The sequence below is a fragment of the Neophocaena asiaeorientalis genome, unplaced genomic scaffold, assembly GCF_003031525.2.
Source record: "Neophocaena asiaeorientalis asiaeorientalis breed wild unplaced genomic scaffold, Neophocaena_asiaeorientalis_V1.1 scaffold1, whole genome shotgun sequence".
NCBI classification, from domain to species: Eukaryota; Metazoa; Chordata; class Mammalia; order Artiodactyla; family Phocoenidae; genus Neophocaena; species Neophocaena asiaeorientalis.
In genome coordinates this window covers 5,738,356-5,758,248 of record NW_020171981.1, presented here as the reverse complement: position 1 = coordinate 5,758,248, position 19,893 = coordinate 5,738,356, and the positions used below count along the sequence as shown (strand labels likewise).

Below are 19,893 nucleotides of genomic sequence, written 5' to 3'. Positions count from 1 at the left end.
CTGTCCCCAGGAGGTGCAGCTCTGGAGCCAGTGCTGGTGACCCACTCCTACTCTGCGGTGAGTTAACCCTTCCTCTGCCTCCTCAGGGGAAATGAAGGGTGGGGAGGGGAGGCTCCAACACTCACCCCACCCCTATATTCCTCCTCTGGGCCAAGACCACCATTCCCTGGGGCTGGCCCTTTGGTGGAGCACTGCCTTGTGTGGGTTTCCATCTGGTCCCCTCGGCAACCCTGAAGGGTGCATCAGGACTTCAGGCACAGCGCCCTCTCTGCGCCTCCGACACGGGATCAGATTGGAGTGCCCTGCTCTCCCCAAACCTCCTCCCACGTCTCAACTGGAGGATGCTTGAGGCCCATGAGGTCCTTATCAGAAGCACCAAACGCAAAACCAAGTGGGTAGGAGACTGTAGCCACTCTTCAGGTCTCCCCCTCTCCCTTCTGCCGCATCGCATTTAAGGCCCATAGGCCCACCGTTAGCAAAGTTGTTCTTCAAGCTCTGGGAGCCTGGGGCCCACTCTGTACAGGCGGCCTGGAGCAGAATGATTATTACTGACAGTCTGAGCTGACAGCATGTTTCTTTGCAAGAGTCATCTCTCATCCACTTCATATTTCTCTGAGCAAGGGAGGGAGCAGAAAGTCCAGAGGCTGTTTTTAAGGTAGAAAAAATGGCTCAAAGAGGCCAGGTGGCTCGGCATGGGGAGGGGGATAAGCAGGCTGGAATCCAGAATAATTTCTGGCTGACGACAAAGGGATCTGGCCTTTAGGGTTTAAGGGTGTGGTAGCATGATCCTCAGGGACTGGGACGAGGCCCTTGGACCCAGTGGAAGTGTGAGGACCTCAGGGACCCAGGTCCCATGGTGTCTAGTTCCCCTCCTAGTCACACACTGTGTCATTCTCGGTGATGACACTTTGGGAAGACCTGGCTCCGGGAAGATGACCCCAAAAGTGTAGGTCAACAAAGGCCAGAGGCAGGGGCTACGAGGGGTGATGCTCTCTGTCCTGTCACCTGCTTCCTTCCTTGTCCTGCTGCCAACTTGCTCTTCCACTCCTCATCCCACACATCACCTCCCCAGCTATGTTTCTCTCTCCTCCTGTTGGATGGCTCCAGGAATGGGGAGGAGGGGAATCCAAGGGCAGGTGGGACATGGGAGGACCAGGACCTGACTTCATCAAGATCTGACATTCAAGGGCTTCCCTGGTGGCGCAGTGGTTGAGAGTCCGCCTGCTGATGCAGGGGACACGGGTTTGTGCCCCGGTCCGGGAAGATCCCGCATGCCGCGGAGCGGCTGGGCCCGTGAGCCATGGCCACTGAGCCTGCGCGTCCGGAGCCCGTGCTCCGCAACAGGAGAGGCCCGCGTACCGCAAAGGAAAAAAAAAAAGATCTGACATTCAAGACATGGAGGCATAAGGGAAGTGGTAGGAACCTAAAGGTTCTTTATTGATTTGTTTTTTAAGCAGTTTTGCAGAAGGCAGCTCAGGCATGCAAGTCAGGTGCAGAGACGCAAAGGCTCCTTGACATTCTCTTTGGGGCTGAGCTCATCAGCCAGGACCAGTAGGTCGGTCACCAGGGCATCCAGCAGCCCATAGACCTGGAAGAATGGGATGAACATCACAGGCAAAGGTTCACTCTCTGGAAAGCACCTGCACGAGGGAGCATCCCCCATGCTGCGAGGTGGATGGACACATCTATACAAGAGGGACAGCTGGAGAGGGGGACAACTCAAGTTGTGTAGATAAAGCTAAATTTTCTGTAGGACTTCTGTTTTTGCAAATAGATTTTTTTTTTTTTTGGCTGCGTTGGGTCTTCATTGCTGCACATGAGCTTTCCCTAGTTGCGGCGAGCAGGGGCTACTCTTTGTTGCAGTGCATGGGCTTCTCATTGCGGTGGCTTCTCTTGTTGCAGAGCATGGGCTCTAGGTGCACAGGCTTCAGTAGGTGCAGCACATGGGCTCAGTAGTTGCAGCACGCGGGCCCTAGAGCATGTGGGCTTCCGTAGTTGCAGCACATGGGCTCAGTAGTTGTGGCACACGGGCTTAGTTGCTTCGCGGCATGTGGGATCTTACCAGACCAGGGATCGAACCCGTGTCCCCTGCATTAGCAGGTGGATTCTTAACCACTGTGCCACCAGGGAAGTCCCAGTTTTATTTTTTGAACCAGTCTGGGGCAGTAATCCTGCACTGCCCCTTGGACATATGGGGACATTAGAGCCTAGAGCGGTTAAAGGGGCAATTCCAGGGAGGCCCAGGGAGCAGTGCCCATTTAGTCCCTTGAGGTGACCCAGTTCGACCCTGGCCTCCTGGAGACCAACTTTCCTTCCAGTAAGATCACAGATCCACGTACTGAAATGTCTCCAAGACTGTACCCTGTGGTGGAGCTGGACCACACAGGCCTCAGCAAGTCGATTCTTAATTTCAAAAAGCCAAGCAAGAGACTACCCCACGGGTCCTCAGAGCCCTATGATTACTTTCTAGACCCCATGGAAATCCACAAATCTCAGTGATGTCACCAACAGCAAACGGAGCTCCTGATTAAATGTGATCTGAGTGTTAGCACAATGCACAAAACAACCTCGGCTACCCAGCTGTCCACACCAGAGGAAGACACGCATTGCCATTGGACTCCTTGATGTATCAAACGGGGCTCTGTGGATCTCCCCTCCCAAACCAACAACAACAACGAAGAACAGAACACAACACATAGGTGAATCCCTAAGGACCTACTGCTTAAGAACACATTTTATAAAGTCTCTCCAGCGTTTCAAAACCCTCACACTTGCTGGAGATTCACTCTACCTGGTGGTCACCCAAGGAACACATCTGCCAAGACGCACCTAACACAGAGAAGAAGTGGGAGCAGCAGAAAGGAAAAGGCTTCTGCTCTGTCCCCCCTAGAATCTGTTTCCAAATGGCAGCCGGAGTGATCTTCTAAAGCATGAGTCGGACCACATCACTCCTCAATTCAAAACACTGTGTCCTCACAATGGCCTACAGAGCCCCACATGACCCGCTCCCTCTTGGTGGACTCTCTGCCCTTCTGTCCTCCTGGTTCACTCCCTCTTCTACCCACAGCACTCTTCCTAGATGTCAACGTGGCCACACTTCCCTTCCCTTCAAGTCTTTGTTTGATGTCACCTTCCAATGAGGCCCACCTACCCCCACCCGGGGCTTCCCCATCCCCCAGCCCTGGTCTCTCTCTTTTTCCCATAGTGCTCATCACCTAACATACCAGAGGTGTTACTTATTCATGAGGTCTGTCTTGAACACTAGGATGCCCTTCACAAGGGCAGCTCTGCTTCCGTCACGATGCAGTAGGCACTTACGGTTTGTGGGATAAACAGAATGAATGAGGGAGCCAGGGAGTGGAGGAAGGTATGCAGGGCAGGTGTGAGTGAGGGGAGGGCTGAGTGCCAGGCTCTTGCCCTCACCTCAGTATGCAGCCTCTGGGTGTATTTCTCCATGACCAGGGGATCTATGGGTTCCTGAGACGGGATGATGCCGTCAGGGGCAGGGTCTTCCAAGGAAAGCCTGTCCCGACTTGCAAATTTCATCGGTTTCTTGTCATCCTTTGCTTTGTGCTTCTTGCTGTTTAAATGGTCCTGCTTGGAGAGACAGAGACATGCCCGACCTTCAGTAGCTCCTGGGGGAGGTCCAGGACTTTCTCAAGAGCAGCTTAGTGGGGAGCAGGGGCATCATGCTGGCGTGACTGCCCACCTTCCCCAGCCCGCGCCCCCAGGCCCAGACGACGTGCTACCTGCCTCTTTCCCAGGTGGCAGCTTGGCTCCTTTTTTATCATCTTTGTCTTTGATTCCCAACTGCTTCTTTTCTTGAGATGGCCCTTTCCGGTCCTCCTTCCCCACTCTCCCGGAAGTCACCTTCACTTCTGTGACAGGAGGTGACTTTCGATCTGAGGAAGGTGAACGGAAGTCAAATGGCCTGTGGCCTAGCTGCCCCCACAGGCAGGAACTGGGAGAGCAACGGGCCCTGGGCCAAGCAGTGCTCTAGCTGTTTGAGAGAATCCCCACAGACTGGGAGCAAGGCCCTGGTTCAGGTGCATGACCTTGTGGAACAGGACTGTAGGGCAGGGGTGAGAGGCCCAGACGCTCCACCCTTTCCCCACGTACGGGATGGCAAGTCATCTTGCCTTTCTGGGACTCCACCTGTAAAACGTGGGGACTGAACTAAGGTGATCGTTAGGGTTGTTTCTAGGTCCCAAATTCCGGCAGCTGATAAAAAGGTAGCAGGAGGCCTACCCCACGGACCAACCTAACGGAGGCTCCACCGGAAGCGTACAAATGGCTGAGGCGCCACCGCCGCCCGGGCAGAGGGATGGGAAAGACTACGTGGAGGTGTGGCTGCACAGTGTCTGACCTTGCGCTTCTGGCACGTGCAAGTAGATGGTCTCCTTCTCAGGCAGGCCCAGCAGAGCCCTCAGCCACAGGGAATGGCTCACCAGGCTGTCAATCACATCTCGCCACAGTTGCAAACTAGAGAGCAAGACATATTGGAGAAAAGCCATCGTCCCTCATTTGCCCTTGAACCTGTAGAGGCTTGGTCCTTAGAAGACACTGGTGCCAGGAACTGCCACCGAAGCACCATGCCTCTGTCCAGCCAGCACCCTCACTGGCACCCATGCAAGTGCTGGGATGGCGATCTGGCTTCCCTCGGGTGGCAGCCAAGAAAAAGTGGCCCAAGGATAAGGTTAGATCAGTCTTGAACGAACTCCATCTTGAAACCATGGCTAGAACTGGATCCAGTCCCACTGGAGGGGCTAGACTTGCAAAAGACTTCCAGGACAAGGCTCCTGGGGGTGTGTTCTGAGGGCCTTGCAAAAGACCCCCCAGGCCTATCCAAGCAAGTTGCAAACAGGCGATGGGGAGGCTGGCGATCAAGTGAGGCTTTTCATGGAATAGGTCCGCCTCTCACTGCCTCTGCTATCGCCTCTGCTCTCAGGGAGCGTTCCTCTGCTCGTTGAGAAGGAACAAGGAAAGAAGGGGGAAAGGTCTAGGTGCTTACTCTGCCGTGACTCCTCCCCAGAGGGCAGCTGGCATGGGGAGAGCAGCTGTAGGGGCAGCTGCAGACCACAGAGTGTGTGCAGCCTCTTCCAGCAACCTGATCTCAAAGGGAGCTCAGCCCCCTTGAGTCCTGGGACTGCTTGCCCAGAACCCCTGGCCACACGCCGCAAAGGGGAAGGGATGGGAGCAGCTCTCCCGGGGGCGGTACCTACCACATCTGGTACAGGAAGTCGGACTGCAACGGCCGCGGTTCCTGGCACAGCTCCAGGGCTGCTTTGTTGAGCCTGATTAGGGCGTCTTCTCTCTGGTTCTCCTCAGGGAGTGCCATCACTACCTGGCCGGTCAGAGGTACCATGGGCAACCGTTCTGCCCAGGACACCAGGGACTCTGGTGTCCTCTACTAACAGGTGTGGTGTGGTAAGGGCAGGTGGCCAGGAGGGGATGCAGCCATGGAGAGTCTGTCTGGGTGCCTTCTGTGGGAGCCTGGGCCCTCCCTCAGAAATCTGTACCCACGAACCCCTTTCCAAGGTTTGCCAGGGTCAGAGAAGGAGTCCCTCCTGCACCACAGTGGCCTAGGCACCCGAGATAAAGAGAGATGACCAAGAGATTGCTTTCTCTGGGCCCTTAGAAGGTTGGTTAAGGCCCTTAGAAGGCTGCCCCTGAGCTAAGGCAGCTCGGGCCAGAAGCACCGGCACCTGGCTATGCCTGGGCCCTTCTCCACCCACCCCCCCAGGGCTGGGGAGGCACCTTTCTGAAGTCCTCCAGGCAGAGGTTCCACTCTGGTGGGGGAAGGCCATCCAGCTCCTGGGAGCTCCGGACACTCTGCAGGTCTGGGCTCCCCTCCACCAGGATCTCCTCCATGATGCTCTTCTGCTGAGAACCCAGACCGGTCTTCTGGGACCCAACAGGATCTCGGGAGTCCCTGAGGGCCTCACTCTCCTGCCGGGGCGGCTGGGGGTCCAACGCTGGGCTCTTAAGGTGCACAGAAGACCCGACCTTCATCGAGGCCTCCTCCCCATAGGCTGACGGGGCCGCGGCAGCCTGGGCCCTGGGGCTGAGGTGCTCTTCCTCGCCCGGCCTGGCCTCCTCAGCCTTGGGGGGCAGGATGGCGTACTGGCACCACAGTCTGTGCAGGTTTTGCACCACTTGGTGCTGGTAATGCAGCTGCAGCAGAGGCAAGGGAAGACACGTGATGGGGAGGCTGCAACACGGGGGACCCAGAGCCCGAGCCAGCCTGCTCCAGCTTCCCGTTCCCTCGAGAGCGCCGATGGAGGAGGCCGGCAGGAACTGCTGGGCCCAGAGGGGCCCCCCACTTCCCTTTCAACCTAAGCATCTCCAACTTAAAGCTTTTTATACATTTGGGCTTCCAAGGAAGATTGAGTTTGAATTAAGACGTTTTTGAAGCTCTGTTATCACCAAGCATCCACTTACACTAGCTAAGTTATCTTGGGCAAATTACTTAAGCTCCCTGGACCTCAGTTTCTCCCATATAAAATGAGGATATAAATAGTACCCATTGGGCTTCCCTGGTGGCGCAGGGGTTGAGAATCTGCCTGCTAATGCAGGGGACACAGGTTCAAGCCCTGGTCTGGGAGGATCCCACATACCGCGGGGCAAATGGGCCCGTGAGCCACAACTACTGAGCCTGCGCGTCTGGAGCCCGTGCTCCGCAACAGGAGAGGCCACGATAGTGAGAGGCCCGAGCACCGCGATGAAGAGTGGCCCCCGCTCGCCACAACTAGAGAAAGCCCTCGCACAGAAACAAAGACCCAACACGGCCACAAATAAATTAAAAAAAAAAAAGTAACAAATGTGCAAGTAAATTGGTGTCTTTAAAAAAAAAAAAATAGTACCCATCTCACAGGACTGCTGTGGAGAAACTGAGTTACTCATGGGAGATGCTAAGAACAGGTCCTGGCACATCAAAGGGTTTGCTATTACTTTCTCCCAGGGCACGCACGAGGGGCAGGGGCCAGTGCTGGGCCTGTACCCGAGGATTCCTATGGTGGAACAAGTCCTCCTCGGTGAGATAGGCGTCCACAGGTGACTGTGCACGCTCCGGGGTCAGGATCCCCCTCAGCAGCTCCTGTAGCATGCTCTCCACGATGGTGACTGCTTCGTGGGAAGCCAGCTTGTTCTGAGGAAGGGAAGGTGGCATAAGCGGCAGCTCAGGCTTTCAAAACGCACGTTACATCCTTGGGGCCGCACGGTTTGGGCCCTGTTGAGAACGTGGCTTGGCCACATGGTCAGTGTCACAGAAATAGTAGAGGGGCATCTTGTGAGAAAGGCTGGTCCTATAGTCAGCAAGTAAAGCAGACATTACATTTGTCAAAATCACCTTTGTTCACCAAGGGCTGAGCCCCAGCTGAAGTAGCTGGCTTGTGTCGGGGGGCCACGATGAATAAAACAGCACAGCTTTCTCCAGAATCCCACAAAGCACAGCACCAGATGGCCAGGCCATGAGATGGACCGGGGCCGGCAGATTCCCAGTTCCCGTTGTGTTTGTACTCCTGGGTGCCAGCCCCACTAGTTAAATTGTTCTCTCTAGTTTTGCCTGGTTTTGAAGTCATGCCAGTTAAATGCAATTCCACTGGATAGTACCAGACGACAGTGAACAGATACAGTACCAGCACAGAGGGCCATGCGTTGTGTTTGTACTCAGATAAGTACTTGCATACAGCCTGCATCTTAAGGGCCAGTCTCATTTCTTTCTAATGCAGTAGGGCCGAGCATGGCGAAGCTCAAAGCTGCCCTTTCTCTTGCCTGCACACCCATCGTTTATATCACAAAGCCCCGAGGAGTGTGTTTTGAGCAAGCGTGTGTCTTTGAAAAATTCACCTCTTGGGCTGTGGGAGAAACAAGATCCCTGCAGGCAGTGCCAGGAAGAACACTAGGTAGGTTAACCTACCTAATGTCCACAGGGGCCAAGATCCCGGGTCCCTTACCTCCAATAACTTCCTCTCATCCCTAAAAATGTCCTGGGTCAGGGAGACTGCATGGAGATTGACCTGCAGGAGAGCACCTCCTAATAGGGTGGGGTGGGTTCCAAACTCCCAACACTCCCTGAAGATCCCAGCATGCAAAGACTTAAAGAAGAAGGCAAAGTTTCTAGTTTCTCCAGGCAGAATCACACCTGAGAGGGACAGAGAAAGAGGTTTTCACCGAGTAGGAGCCACTGAGCCCCAAGCCTGCATGTATGAAGTTAACTAAGCCCTGGTTAGGGTGACCGACTGTCGCAGCTTGCGTAGGACCGAGGGCTTTCTTGGGATGTGGGACTTGCACTGCGAAAACCGGGAATGTCCCAGGCAAGAGGGACAGGTGGTCGTCCCAGCCTCAGGCCTGTGCATATGGGTAACTGAACATCTAGAATGCTTCCGCTCCCCGCTGTGTTCTGCCTCCCACAGGTGGCTCACTCCCCTGTGTTCTCAAGCGTTCCACCGTTCCCCCAGCTGACAGGAACAGTCAGGCGACAACACACTTCACAGGATGGGAGGGACAGGCGGGAAGAGGGGCTCACACTTGCAAGAGCTGGGCATTAGCTAGACTTTGGCTGCAGGAGGGGTGAGCGGGGCGGCTTCTCCCTGGTACCTTCCCGATTGTTGAAGTAGAACCGCTGCATCCTATTCCTCTTCAGGTCTTGGAAAGAGTCCAGCTGGGACCTCCTCCGCCAGTCATACCAAATGGCCACTGTGCCATTATTGACCACGGTCAGTTCTGAAGATGCTTTCTCCCCTTCTAGAGTTTCAAAGGTCAAGTGGACAGCAATTCCAACGTGCCTCTGGGGAGAGAAGAGGCATGAGAGATGTCTCTGTGGGAGGTCCTGGCCTAGGGTGACCAACTCAGCCTGGTTTGCCGGGACTTTTCTGGGTTTGGCACTGGAAGTCTCCTGGGCCTGGCCGCTCTCAAACAGATAGGTATCATACCCCGAAAGTGGCTGTCCCTGCCATCAGCAGTCAGGAGAGGAGATAAAACAGATTTTTAAAAACATTTCTGTTCCTGAGCACCTGAAGAATATTTTAGAACCTTCTTAAAGCCATACCTGTTTGAGAAGGTTTGCTTATTTACATGTTTGGGACTAGGTACAAACTGGGTGGCTTGTGACACTCTCTTTCCAGCCTTGTGACACTCTCTTTTCAGCCTTGTGACACTCTCTTTTCAGCCTTGTGGCTTTATTCTGGCTCAAGTTAGCGTTGCTGTTACCATTTTCAGACACATACTGAAAGCATGACCAGATAAAAACTCAAACAGGAGACCGTGCAGGCTCCTTGTGACTGCCGCAGTCACCCTGGGACTGCCCCCTGAGGGAGGCCCTTCCAGCAGGTGGGTGAGGGTGAAGGCCGTTTTACCTTGTCCTCTGGGTTACTGCCTCGGATCCAGCAAGCTGGCTTCCCACAGAACAGCAGAGAAGGGCCAAGAATAGGCATAGGGTCCACATCAGGGTAATTGGCCAATAAGTCTCTGTAATAAAAAGCAATGACTTATTTTCCCTGAGTCTGCCACAGTCTTGCCACATGGAGCCCACGGAAATGGTCGCCAGAAAATCTGGAGATGTGCCCGGCTCTGCCCTCCAGCGGAGCGTCATCGGCTCCACCCTGCTCCGTTCCTGTAGTGGGAGGTTCTTGGACATAAAGAGACTCTTCATGCAGAGCCGCTCAGCACTGGGAGCGTCTGGAGGGGCCCCATTTATGAGCAAAGGAATGTCTAGGAAATCTCCACTAGGAGTTGGTTGCTGGAAGAGAACAGATGGCAATAGTAAAGCGAGCACAGGTGTTCCTTCGAATGGGCTAGAGGAGGGGGTGACAGCCACTAGCGAGAGGCTGGGATGGAGGCACCCTGATTTCAGGGAGGGAAGCTTGCCCTACAATACTTGAAGGTGCTGGGGAAGCCACACTCTCCAACCGCTCTCCCTAGGGCCCAGCCCCAACTCACAAGTGCACTGTGTCTTCAGAGGAGCTTTCCTGGCTCCTTTCAAACACTGAATAGTCTTCCACCGTAACAGTGGAGAAAGGCCGCCCTTTGCCCACCACCTCCAGGCCATCAATATCCTCAGAGAGACAGAGAAAGGAAAGGTTAGCTGACTGAAGACAGGCACCACCCTGAGGGGCTTCAGACTAGGCACAGACTACAAACCTGCTGGCTAAAATCCAGCTCCGCCATGATGCTCTGTAGTTCCTTGCGTCGGTAGATCAGAAACAGACTCCGATCCCAGGTGTAGCGGTACCAAGCATCCTTCTGGGCTGGCAATCCTAGAGCAGGGTCCAAGGACCCTCAGCACAGGCTGCTGCCACGCCCCCTTCCCCAACCACTTTCAAGGGCTCTGAGAGCGCCCATCCCAGCACCGTTTCTGGAAGAGTTGAAAACACAGCTTCTCTGTGAGCTGGGCTCCCCTCCTTCTGGTCCCACACCTACTGCCTCAGCAGCCCTGCACAGGACTCCTGCGAAATTAGCTTCCAAACCGTCAAATCTTTGGATTATAATAAAAGTAACAACAGCAGCTACCTTTTATTGAGTGTTTAACAATGGGCCAGAACCTCTTAATACACAGCACGTCTCATTTAACCCTCTCACAACCCCATGAGTATTTTACAGATAGGGAAACTGAGGACCAGAGAGGTTAAATAACTCGCTGGTGTTCATAAACTCAACACAGCGGGGATCTGAACCCAGACAGTCTGGCAGCCTTTAAAGCAGTGCTGCCCATTAGAAATACGATGCAAACCACAAATGCAAGCCATGTATATGCAATTTAAAATTTTCCAGATGCCACGTTTAAAACGATAAAAAAAAAAAAAAGATGGAATTAATTTTAATAATACAGTTTAACCCAATATATTAAAAAATCTTATTTCAACATGTAATCGATACAAAAATTATTAATAAAATCTATTTTTTCGGGGCTTCCCTGGTGGCGCAGTGGTTGAGAGTCCGCCTGCCGATGTCCCAAAAAAAAAAAAAAAAAAATCTATTTTTTCGAACTGATCTTCGAAACCCAGTGCAACGCTTACACTTACAGCACATCTCAGTTCAGACCGGCCACATTCCGCTCAGCAGCCATGGTGGCTCAGCTGCAGTAAGGACAGCACCGCCCTAGAGCCCAGGCTTCTGCCTGCTCCTCCCACCACTGCTACCGCGGCCTTACTGAAGAGAGGACTGAACCTCCGCACCAGAGCCCTGATCTTTCCCCCCAAGCCAGTCACATTTACAGCCCGCTCCTCACCCATCTCCACCTGGATGGAGCGGGGCTTCCCGACGTGAGTGATTGGTTCCACGAGGCCACGCTGAGTTTTTGTCTTCGTCATTACCAGACCCGTCATTTCATCTCCCAAGTATTCTGGTTGACTCCAGAACCCACTGGTCAATTCACAGCCCTGGTGATGGAGGACAGATGAGTCAGACCACCTGAGCACCTTGGAGAGAGGCTGGTGGGGAGCCTGGGAAGACAAGAGCTCCACAGACTACAGATGCTCCCTCTGGGGGATTCGCACTGCCCTGCCTGAGAGCAGGAGAGAAGCACCCACTTTCTTATCTTCAGGCTGCCCTGTTGTACGTTTACCTGGCTCCAGCCAGGGCGGGTTGTTCCAGGCACTGACATACCAGAACACAGCATGGCACCCTGGGGTGACTGAAAGGTGGAGCCTCAGCTTTTAGGAGACAACACTAAGATGAAGACTATTCTGATAACTTAGTGCCAGTGGTATCTTTCTCCTCAAACTGACTAACAGTGACCACCACAGGCCGAATTACTTACCTGGCCAGTCCCTGAACGATCAGTAATAGGACCAATCATAGAATTTAGTAAAGACCTTGAGGGCTTAACAATGCTTTGCACTGGATAGATTTTTTTTTTGTACCCAGCTGTCCAGACCCCTCCCACAGGGTACCTGGGAACGCTGTCCTTACCTTCCCATCAGGCAGTGTTGGCAGTGTTTGGTCAAGGAGCTCCCGTTCTTCCTGGATCTTTCTGTAGGTCTCCCCCATGTGCATCAGCAGCTCGCCGACTGGCTTCTTCAGCCGTTCTAGCAAGAGAGCCAAGAATGCAGTCCCGCCACCAAATCAGAACAAACAGGGGCCCGAGCTCTCTGCACTGATCAGCTCCAGTCACTGGGCTGATTTCACGACCCACTAAGAGCAAGAAGCACTTGGGGGTACTCAGTACAAACGTGACCAGCCTGAATCCAGGTTCTGGAGGTGAAGGGAGAGAAAAAACACAGCGGCGGAGCCTTGATGCCATGTGAGGCCAGGCAGGAGCCCTGTCCGCTCTGCTCACCACTGAGGGTTTCCTGCTGCTTCTTCCGAAGGGCTATGTGGCGCTGCCAGTTTTTCAGAAAGTTGTGCTGAAGAGGTGGGGCCCAGGGAGGATGTGCCTTCTCTTCTTTTGGGGCTTCCTGCTTCGGCTCTTCTTTAGCTGAGATGAGGGTCATCAGACAGGGTGGGGTGTGGATCAGCTCAGCCAGCTGAAAAGAGCAACGTTGAGCGTGGAGGGCAGGGGAAGGCGCTGAACCGGGGCGGAGCAGACTTCTCCAGGCCTGAATCCCTGCTGTCCTCCCGCTCTGCTGAGTCCCTCCTTTCCGGGACCCCAAGGTAGCAAGTGACAGAAAGCAAATCGCAAAACAAGGGGGGCTTGGAAGCTGCTGTCAGTCCCCTTTCGCCTAGAATGGGAACGCTTGTTCTAAGATTGTGGTCAACGTCCTTTAATGTGTCTGTCCTCCTCACAGCTGGTGTTGACACCCTCACCTGCTGCACGACTGAGCCATTTTTATTGGACCCCAGGCCTCTTAGCACCTGACCAATCAGAGATTCTTTGCCTGGAACCAGAGAATTAAAGAAACTGAAAGACAGACAGACTCTCCATGTGGCCCCGGAAGCTGTGGGGAGCCACCTTCCTGCACCACGTGGACTGAGGAGGAGCGCAGGCCAGTCTTTCGAGAAGGGGAGATAAAGCCGGGGCACAGAGGAGCAGAGGGCAACGGGGGAGCGTGGGCCCAGTGTGACGGGAGCCAGACACACTCTCACCTTGGGGTTCCTCAAGGCACTTCTGTCTCCTTCAGCTGAAGCTAGCCTATGGTGGCTTCATTATTTGGGGGGAAGGGTCACTTATCACCTCAGATTCTGGGGCCCAGAGCCTGGATTCTCTCTGTGACTCCAGTCCTGCTGGACTATGCCAGGTGGTAAGGCCACAACGACATCAGTGACTTCTCTCCCCCAGGCAGCTCTGTACAAACGAACCTGGGTGTTCCCTCGAGCAACTGCGATTCTCTTAAAGTCCTGGAGACTCCCCAAGATGTGGTGGGGCAGGATCTGGTCACTGCCATAGAGGATGTCACCTGGCCCTGGGGGTAAAAAGAAGAGGGGGCAAGGTAAGCTATAGTCAGCTGGTATAAACGATTCAAGAGGCTACTCTCTGATGAGGACCCGGCATCCTCTCCAGGATGACCCAGGAATTCAGATGCCAGGGCCAAGGCTGGGCATACCAGAGTAGTCCAGGGGCTTCGTGGCTGCATCTGGAGTAGCAGGATGTGCTACTAAGTGGCAGACCCTCTTCCTATGATCCTTGGGTTTGAGTTTACGGATGATAAGTTTCTGGGTAATTGCAGGTTTATCTTCTGTTTCAATAAGGCGAGGAATGTGTTGCTAAAAAGAAATAAAACGAGGAGATTCCGCATGAGATCAGGAGGAGGAAAAACACCACCCTTCTCCTCTGTCCTAATTCTTGGTGGAATTCCTGAAGGCGGACAAATCTGTTTCTCTAGACCTCTAGATCTGTCCATATGTTCTGTCGAGGAAATGCCTGTGTAACAGCTATGAGGCTTAGAAACATCCTGGAAAAAAAAATAACATCTCATGCCTCCAGAGAGTTCAGGTGAGAAGTGGCTGACTCTCCCAGGGAAGGCAGGGGGTTATCCACATCTGTAACTTTGCTTCTTAAACTCATTGTCCCTTATGTGAAATGGGGATGGCAGCACTGGCCTCTATGGGAAGCGAATTACTTCGTTCTCTCTTCCCTGTGGTTCTATATGAATCTTAGAAACGTTAAACAAACAACATGGTAAATTCCTTTAGATGCAAAAGTGAACAGATTTATGTTTGATGGATTTTTCCATGGAATTAGACACTCCCTCTGAGTAGGGAGGCAGTGGACAGACAGTGGACATGGTTGAAGTTCTAGACAGCCCAGGTGGCAAGGAGAGGTTCCTGCAGGAAGGGATCCCTGGACTTCATCCTTACCTTCCTCAAGTCTTCCTTCTTAATGGCTAAGGCAAGAATGTCATCTCCTTGTAGGACATTGCTAACAGGTTCAGGTTCTTCCTGAATGGGGGGTGTGGGCTGTTCAGGTACTTTTGCCCGCTTCTTTTCTGAAGAGGAGCAAAGTTCAAGTGCTTAAAAATAGATAGCTATTAGCCTTCGTGGTGGGGGTGCAAAGCTAGCCACCTGGATGGACAGCAGAGGCTGCCAAGGTGGCCTGGGTAGCACTTTGCTGGGGTGACAGGAGTTCTCTCTTGTAGGTCCCCCCCCGCCACCACAGTGACCGAGGCTTCTGTAGCTGGAACTGAGATCAGAAGACGTTCCATTCCAGGCTGTGCTACTTATAAGCTGGACAACCTTGGGTACATCACTTAACCTCTCTTGGTCTCAGTCCTCTCTTTCGTAAAAAGAGGAGGCTGGACTAAATCAGCGGTTCCCAAATATTAGTCAGGTGTCTGTCTCAGAATCTCCTGGGGGTTTTACAAATACAGCTTCCTGGCTCCTGAGCTTTTAAAACTCCCTAGGTGGCTCTGACGCACAGTGCTTTGGGACAACTGGATGAGATGCCTTCTTACCCTCCCATCCATTCTTCTGGGTGAAGGCACTGAGTTTCCTAAGACACTGATGAAAATTCAGATGCTCTGGGGTAAGCAGAACGTTCACCACTGACCATTTACTTCACATTCTTCATTTAACGAATACTGTTTAAGCATCTTCTACATGTCAGGCACCGAGCTAGGTTCTGAGGATATAAGGCAAAGCCTTAGGCTTCAAAGAGCACATGCCCATGGGAGACAACACTGTCAAACAGACTGAAGTGGGGTGACTATGGCAGCATCCAGGGGACCCCAGTCTGGTGGGTGGGGTGGTCAGGGAGGGCTTCCTAAGGAGGTAATTAGACTGAGAGCTGAAGGATGAAAAGAGACAACGGAAAGAGAATGGAGAACAGGAATTCCAAAGGGCATAGCATGAAGAGGCCTAGAGGCAAGAGAGAATGGAGCACCTGCCTGGAACTCAAAGCATGTGTTTTTAAATAGCTGGAGTGCAGCGAGGTGGGAGGCAGGAAGCAGCGTCTGGAGAGAAAAGTAGGAGCCATACCACCAAGAGCTTAGTGAGCCGCGTAAAGGACTTCGGTTTTTAGCCTGTGGGCCATGACATGGCAAAGAACGGATTAGGGGGTGCAAGACTGAGCACAAGATTATTGAGGAGTCTGCTGCGGTGGTGAACTGGTTGGCGGAAGTAGCTCATGGGCCTGGAGGAAAGTGGAGCCATCTGAGCCTGTATCTTCCATGCGCCACGCCAGAGGACGGCACGGAGAACGCATGGGGCGGAAGCAAGTTGCTTCCCAACGAGGACACATTCCCTGCCTTCCTTCCACAGAGGTGGGTTAACAGTTTCAAATGCATCTCGTTCCTCTGGCTGGTATCCTCCTGTCTGCTGCCCTCTGGTTCAGAAAGCTTTGATATAAGGCCCTACACAAAATAATCAAGAGAAAACCTAAGCACTGTCTTTAATGACTTTAAGACACAACTTGGTTTTGTCCACTGTTTCTCACAGTATTCTAATTTTTAAGAAGCAATATCATTAAAACATCAACGCAGGTGTTTTGGTTACCAAAATCAAACTATTTTTTAGAAACTGCCCACACACTCAGTGGCAAAAAAAAAAAACCCAAGCCAGAATCATTCTAAACATAACTCTAGGGACTTCCCTGGTGGCTCAGTGGTTAAGAATCTGCCTGCCAATGCAGGGGACACAGGCTCGAGCCCTGGTCCGGGAAGATCCTACATGCAGCAAAGCAACTAAGCCCGTGCACCACAACTACTGAGCCTGCGCTCTAGAGCCCGCAAGCCACAGCTAGAGCCCGTGTGCCACAACTACTGAGCCCGTGTGCCACAACTACTGAAGCCCGCGCACCTAGAGCCCGTGCTCCACAACAAGAGAAGCCACCACAATGAGAAGCCGGCGCACCACAATGAAGAGTAGCCCCCACTCGCCGCAACTAGAAAAAGCCCGCGCGTAGCAACAAAGACCCAACGCAGCCATAGACAAATAAATAAATAAAATTTAAAACTAAAATAAAATAAACATAACTCTAAATTTCGCTATCGGCCAGAGTCCACCTCCTCAGCAGCGGGGTCAGAGTAAACTCAGGAGCATCTACTAGTCAAGCCACATGGCCCTGTGCATACAAACCCACATGGGGCTAAATGGCTTGACGGCGAGTCCTGGTCCCATCCTCGCCACGTGTGGAGATGCAGACTTAGGTTTTGATCTCTACTTCCCCTCTCCCTTCTACACAGTCACCAAAGTTGGTGATAGCCCAAGAAAGAATTGGTACTAGTTGAAGGTTCCCTTTTATAGATATTTTGGTATTATTTATATTCTCCAGGAGATTTGCTTCCTCTGTCCGTCACCCTTGCTGGTTCTACATCTTCTCAAGGGATTAAACATCTCCAGATATATGCTTTTTACTGATGGGTGTAATTACACATAATTACCATGTGTAAATTTATAAACCTTCAACATTGCTGAAGACTTCTGAAATAGTCAGTGAAACTCTGGTCTGAGGTTTTTCTAAGATGGTTATATCTTCAATGTAGTGCAATACATGCTCTGCTACTGTACAGTCAGGGAATGGTGCGTTCTAGTTAATATTCATAGAAAGGATATATACATTTCAATTCACCCTAGAGAATGTGGATATTTACTAAGTACTTTCTATGTACTATAAATTACAGAGAAAATGGTATAAAACGTTAAGATATGGCTCCTTCTCTTGAGGAACTGAAAGATGCAGCAGACGCTAACACACACCAATCATAACCTAAGAGCCTAAATTAGTGGCACAGACAATAGCTTTGGTTACACATCAAAGAAGGAACAGATGGATGTATACCATAAAGTTAGGGCTCTAAGGAAAGGTTCAGAAGAGCAGCTGCAGGAGTCAGAGGCAGCTTCACCAGTTAACTTAGACCTTGAAGGACCAGAAGGCCTCGCATAGGCAGAATAGCAAACAGAGGTGTTCCAGGTTAAGATCACAATCAGAGCAAAGGTGGAGGCGGGGCTGAGCATGGCATACATGAGGCATGGTGACACAGAAGGCCTGTAGAGGAGGTGGGGGTGATAGTGGGGATGAGAGGAAACCAGGGCATCATGGCTTTGTAAACTAAGTCTGAAGCATCTGATCTTCCTCTGTTGGCAAGAAGGAGGTTTGGTTCAGAAGAGTGAGTTGATGAAAGCAGCATTTCAGAGTGACTCATCCTATGAGGGTAAGCCAGGTGAACAGGAGGGGCACAGACAAGTTGGGGAGGCCAGGCAGGAAGGATGATCCTGTGGGGGTCATTTCAGGGCCTGCGGGAGGTTTCCACAGGTCAAAGTATGTCTCACTACTGAACCTGTACAGGGCCAGCTATTTCCAGTTCTTTGGTCTGGAAACCCAAGCTGAGTGGGGTTCCTGGTGAGCCACACAGCTGGCACTTCGCCCTCGTCCTGACAGCTGTGAGGGGGTCAGAGACCAGCCCCCCTGCATGAGGCAGTCAGATGACACCTCTGCTGGAGCTAGCCCAGGCAGCTGGAAGCAAGGTGCTCAGGTAGGGTGGGAGGGACAGGGTTGGCAGAGGGGGAGGGGGCAGCTACGGAGGGAGAGGAAACCCTATTTTTTCTGCTTCTTGTTTCATCTCAATGTTATTCTTTATTAGTGTTAATTAAGGTCTTCAGGAAATTCTGACCTCACAGTTGCACCGGGGGAACCAAGGGAGGGGCTGTCCCTACCTGGGCTGAGCTTTAACTGATGGTGGAGAGGGATCTGGTACTGCTGGGAGTCTTCCCAGTTTCTTAGCAACTACAGCAGGGAGAGACCTAGGAGTCAAAGGGTTCAGGTCCCTAAACAGGTTTAAAGTCACAATATTTGCTTGCCTTTTTGCTATAATTCAGAGCTTTTGGAGAAACACAGCGAAAGATTACAGTTATTGATTAACTTTATTATATTGGGGGGGGAGGAAGTATTGCCTACTACATTAGAAGCTTCCCCCAAGATATTTAGGAGGAAAAAGGTACCTTGCATGCTTCTTTCTTTCTTCACCTTAATGCCTGTCCTTAAATGAAGGGCTATTTATTTATTTATTTTTAAATTATTGTTTCTGATTTTATTTTTTTTAATTTTTAAAAAATTTTTACTGAAGTAGAGTTGATTTACAATGTTGTGTTAGTTTCAGGTGTACATTCTTTTTCAGATTCTTTTTCCTTATAGTTTATTACAAAATACTGAGTATAGTTCCCCATACTATACAGTAGATTCAAGGGCTATTTAACAAACTAAATTTCTTCTTATTAAAAATAAATATGCAATGAAAAAAATCTTTCCTTGATTTGTTTACAGCAGAAAGTTTAAATCTGATAAGATCCCCAGAAACTAGGTAAGCAGGAGGCAGTACCTAGGAAAGCCCTTGACTGCCCTTGGGAAAGAAGACCAGCTATTTTTCTCTCTTTCTTTCTTAACTGTTAAAAATTATATCATGAAAGAGCATCTCAATGTAGCCTACATTGGACTTTTATACTATGAAGAAGCATTAAATAAAGGCATTCTTTCCAGGCCTCCCAGGGAACCCTACTGTCTCCAGGCCTGCCCCCTCCTCACACTGAGCTCGCACCACAGTCTTAGGCTGGGTCTCCCCAAGGCCTGCAACGGCATGCCGACTTTCTGACCTAGCATGTAAAGCCAGTTTGTGGTCTGGTCCCTGATCACCTGTGCAGTCCCCTCTGGCTCCTTTCCCCCTTCTCCACACTCACCTCTGCCCTGGCCATCAATGTCACAGTTCCATGCCTCAGCTGACGCTGCTCCCTAGACTTGGAGAAGCAAATCGCTTTTTTTTTTTTGACAAGCCATAAATGTCATCCTCTTCAGAAAACTATCCCCCCTAACTCCACCATCCAAGGCTTGGGTCAGGTGCTCTGATCCCCCTTAATAGCTACGGGATCCTATATCACAGCCTTTATACTTGATCGGTTTCTCCTCCTCCGTTTCCTGAGGTCTGGGGTGCCACAGTTACCACCGATAGCGTTGTTGCCCAGCACAGTGCCCACACACAGGTATAGGGCACGCCTTGTCCCGTACCCCATTCCCGCGTGATCTTTACCTCCATCCTGGTGTCACCCCCATCCTCCAGGCCCCGTGTCGTGAATCCCAAGAACCCCTGCCCCTGTCTGGCTTTCCTGAGCTCCCAAAGCAGCCAGCGCCAACCTTTCACGCTCTCTGGGGCCTCCAAGAATCTGTTTGTAGGTATTCTAAGGCGGGACTCCTTCTTTAGAGACTTCATGGTGCCGCCCGGGCTGTGAGCGTGGCCCTGCGCCGCCGGGACCCGGAAAAACCGGGCTGTGCGACAGCTCCCGCGACTCTGCGCGCGCCCGCCCAACAGAGGCCTCCCGGGCGTCCATAGCAACCAGCGCCCCGAGCGGGGGCGCGCACCCACCGAACAACTTGGGCGGAGACTGCTTGGAAACCACCTTTGTCATCTTGCCGCGCCCACGCGCCAGCCGCCGGCCGCTCTTCTGACACTGACCCTGAGAACGCCCCAGACTCGGACCGTGACGTCACAGAAGGCGCCGGCGGGCGCCGACAAGTCAGTAGCCAGGCGGGCG

At 52.2% G+C, this 19,893-nt stretch overlaps 1 protein-coding gene across 1 annotated transcript; it reads right to left on the bottom strand.

The window, feature by feature from the left end:
• Nucleotides 1–1,408: 1,408 nt before the first annotated feature.
• Nucleotides 1,409–19,699, bottom strand: MYCBPAP (MYCBP associated protein). The gene is made up of 19 exons (XM_024742866.1): nt 19,496–19,699; nt 14,236–14,363; nt 13,482–13,641; nt 13,237–13,340; nt 12,278–12,464; nt 11,911–12,026; nt 11,228–11,378; nt 10,141–10,256; nt 9,940–10,055; nt 9,357–9,468; nt 8,599–8,788; nt 7,956–8,143; nt 7,001–7,147; nt 5,758–6,174; nt 5,223–5,344; nt 4,367–4,482; nt 3,754–3,902; nt 3,424–3,594; nt 1,409–1,588 (listed from the first exon to the last, which is right to left on the bottom strand). The coding sequence occupies exons 1-19, from the start codon at nt 19,569–19,571 to the stop codon at nt 1,487–1,489; spliced, it is 2,868 nt and encodes a 955-aa protein (XP_024598634.1). The 5' UTR covers nt 19,572–19,699; the 3' UTR covers nt 1,409–1,486.
• Nucleotides 19,700–19,893: the final 194 nt, after the last annotated feature.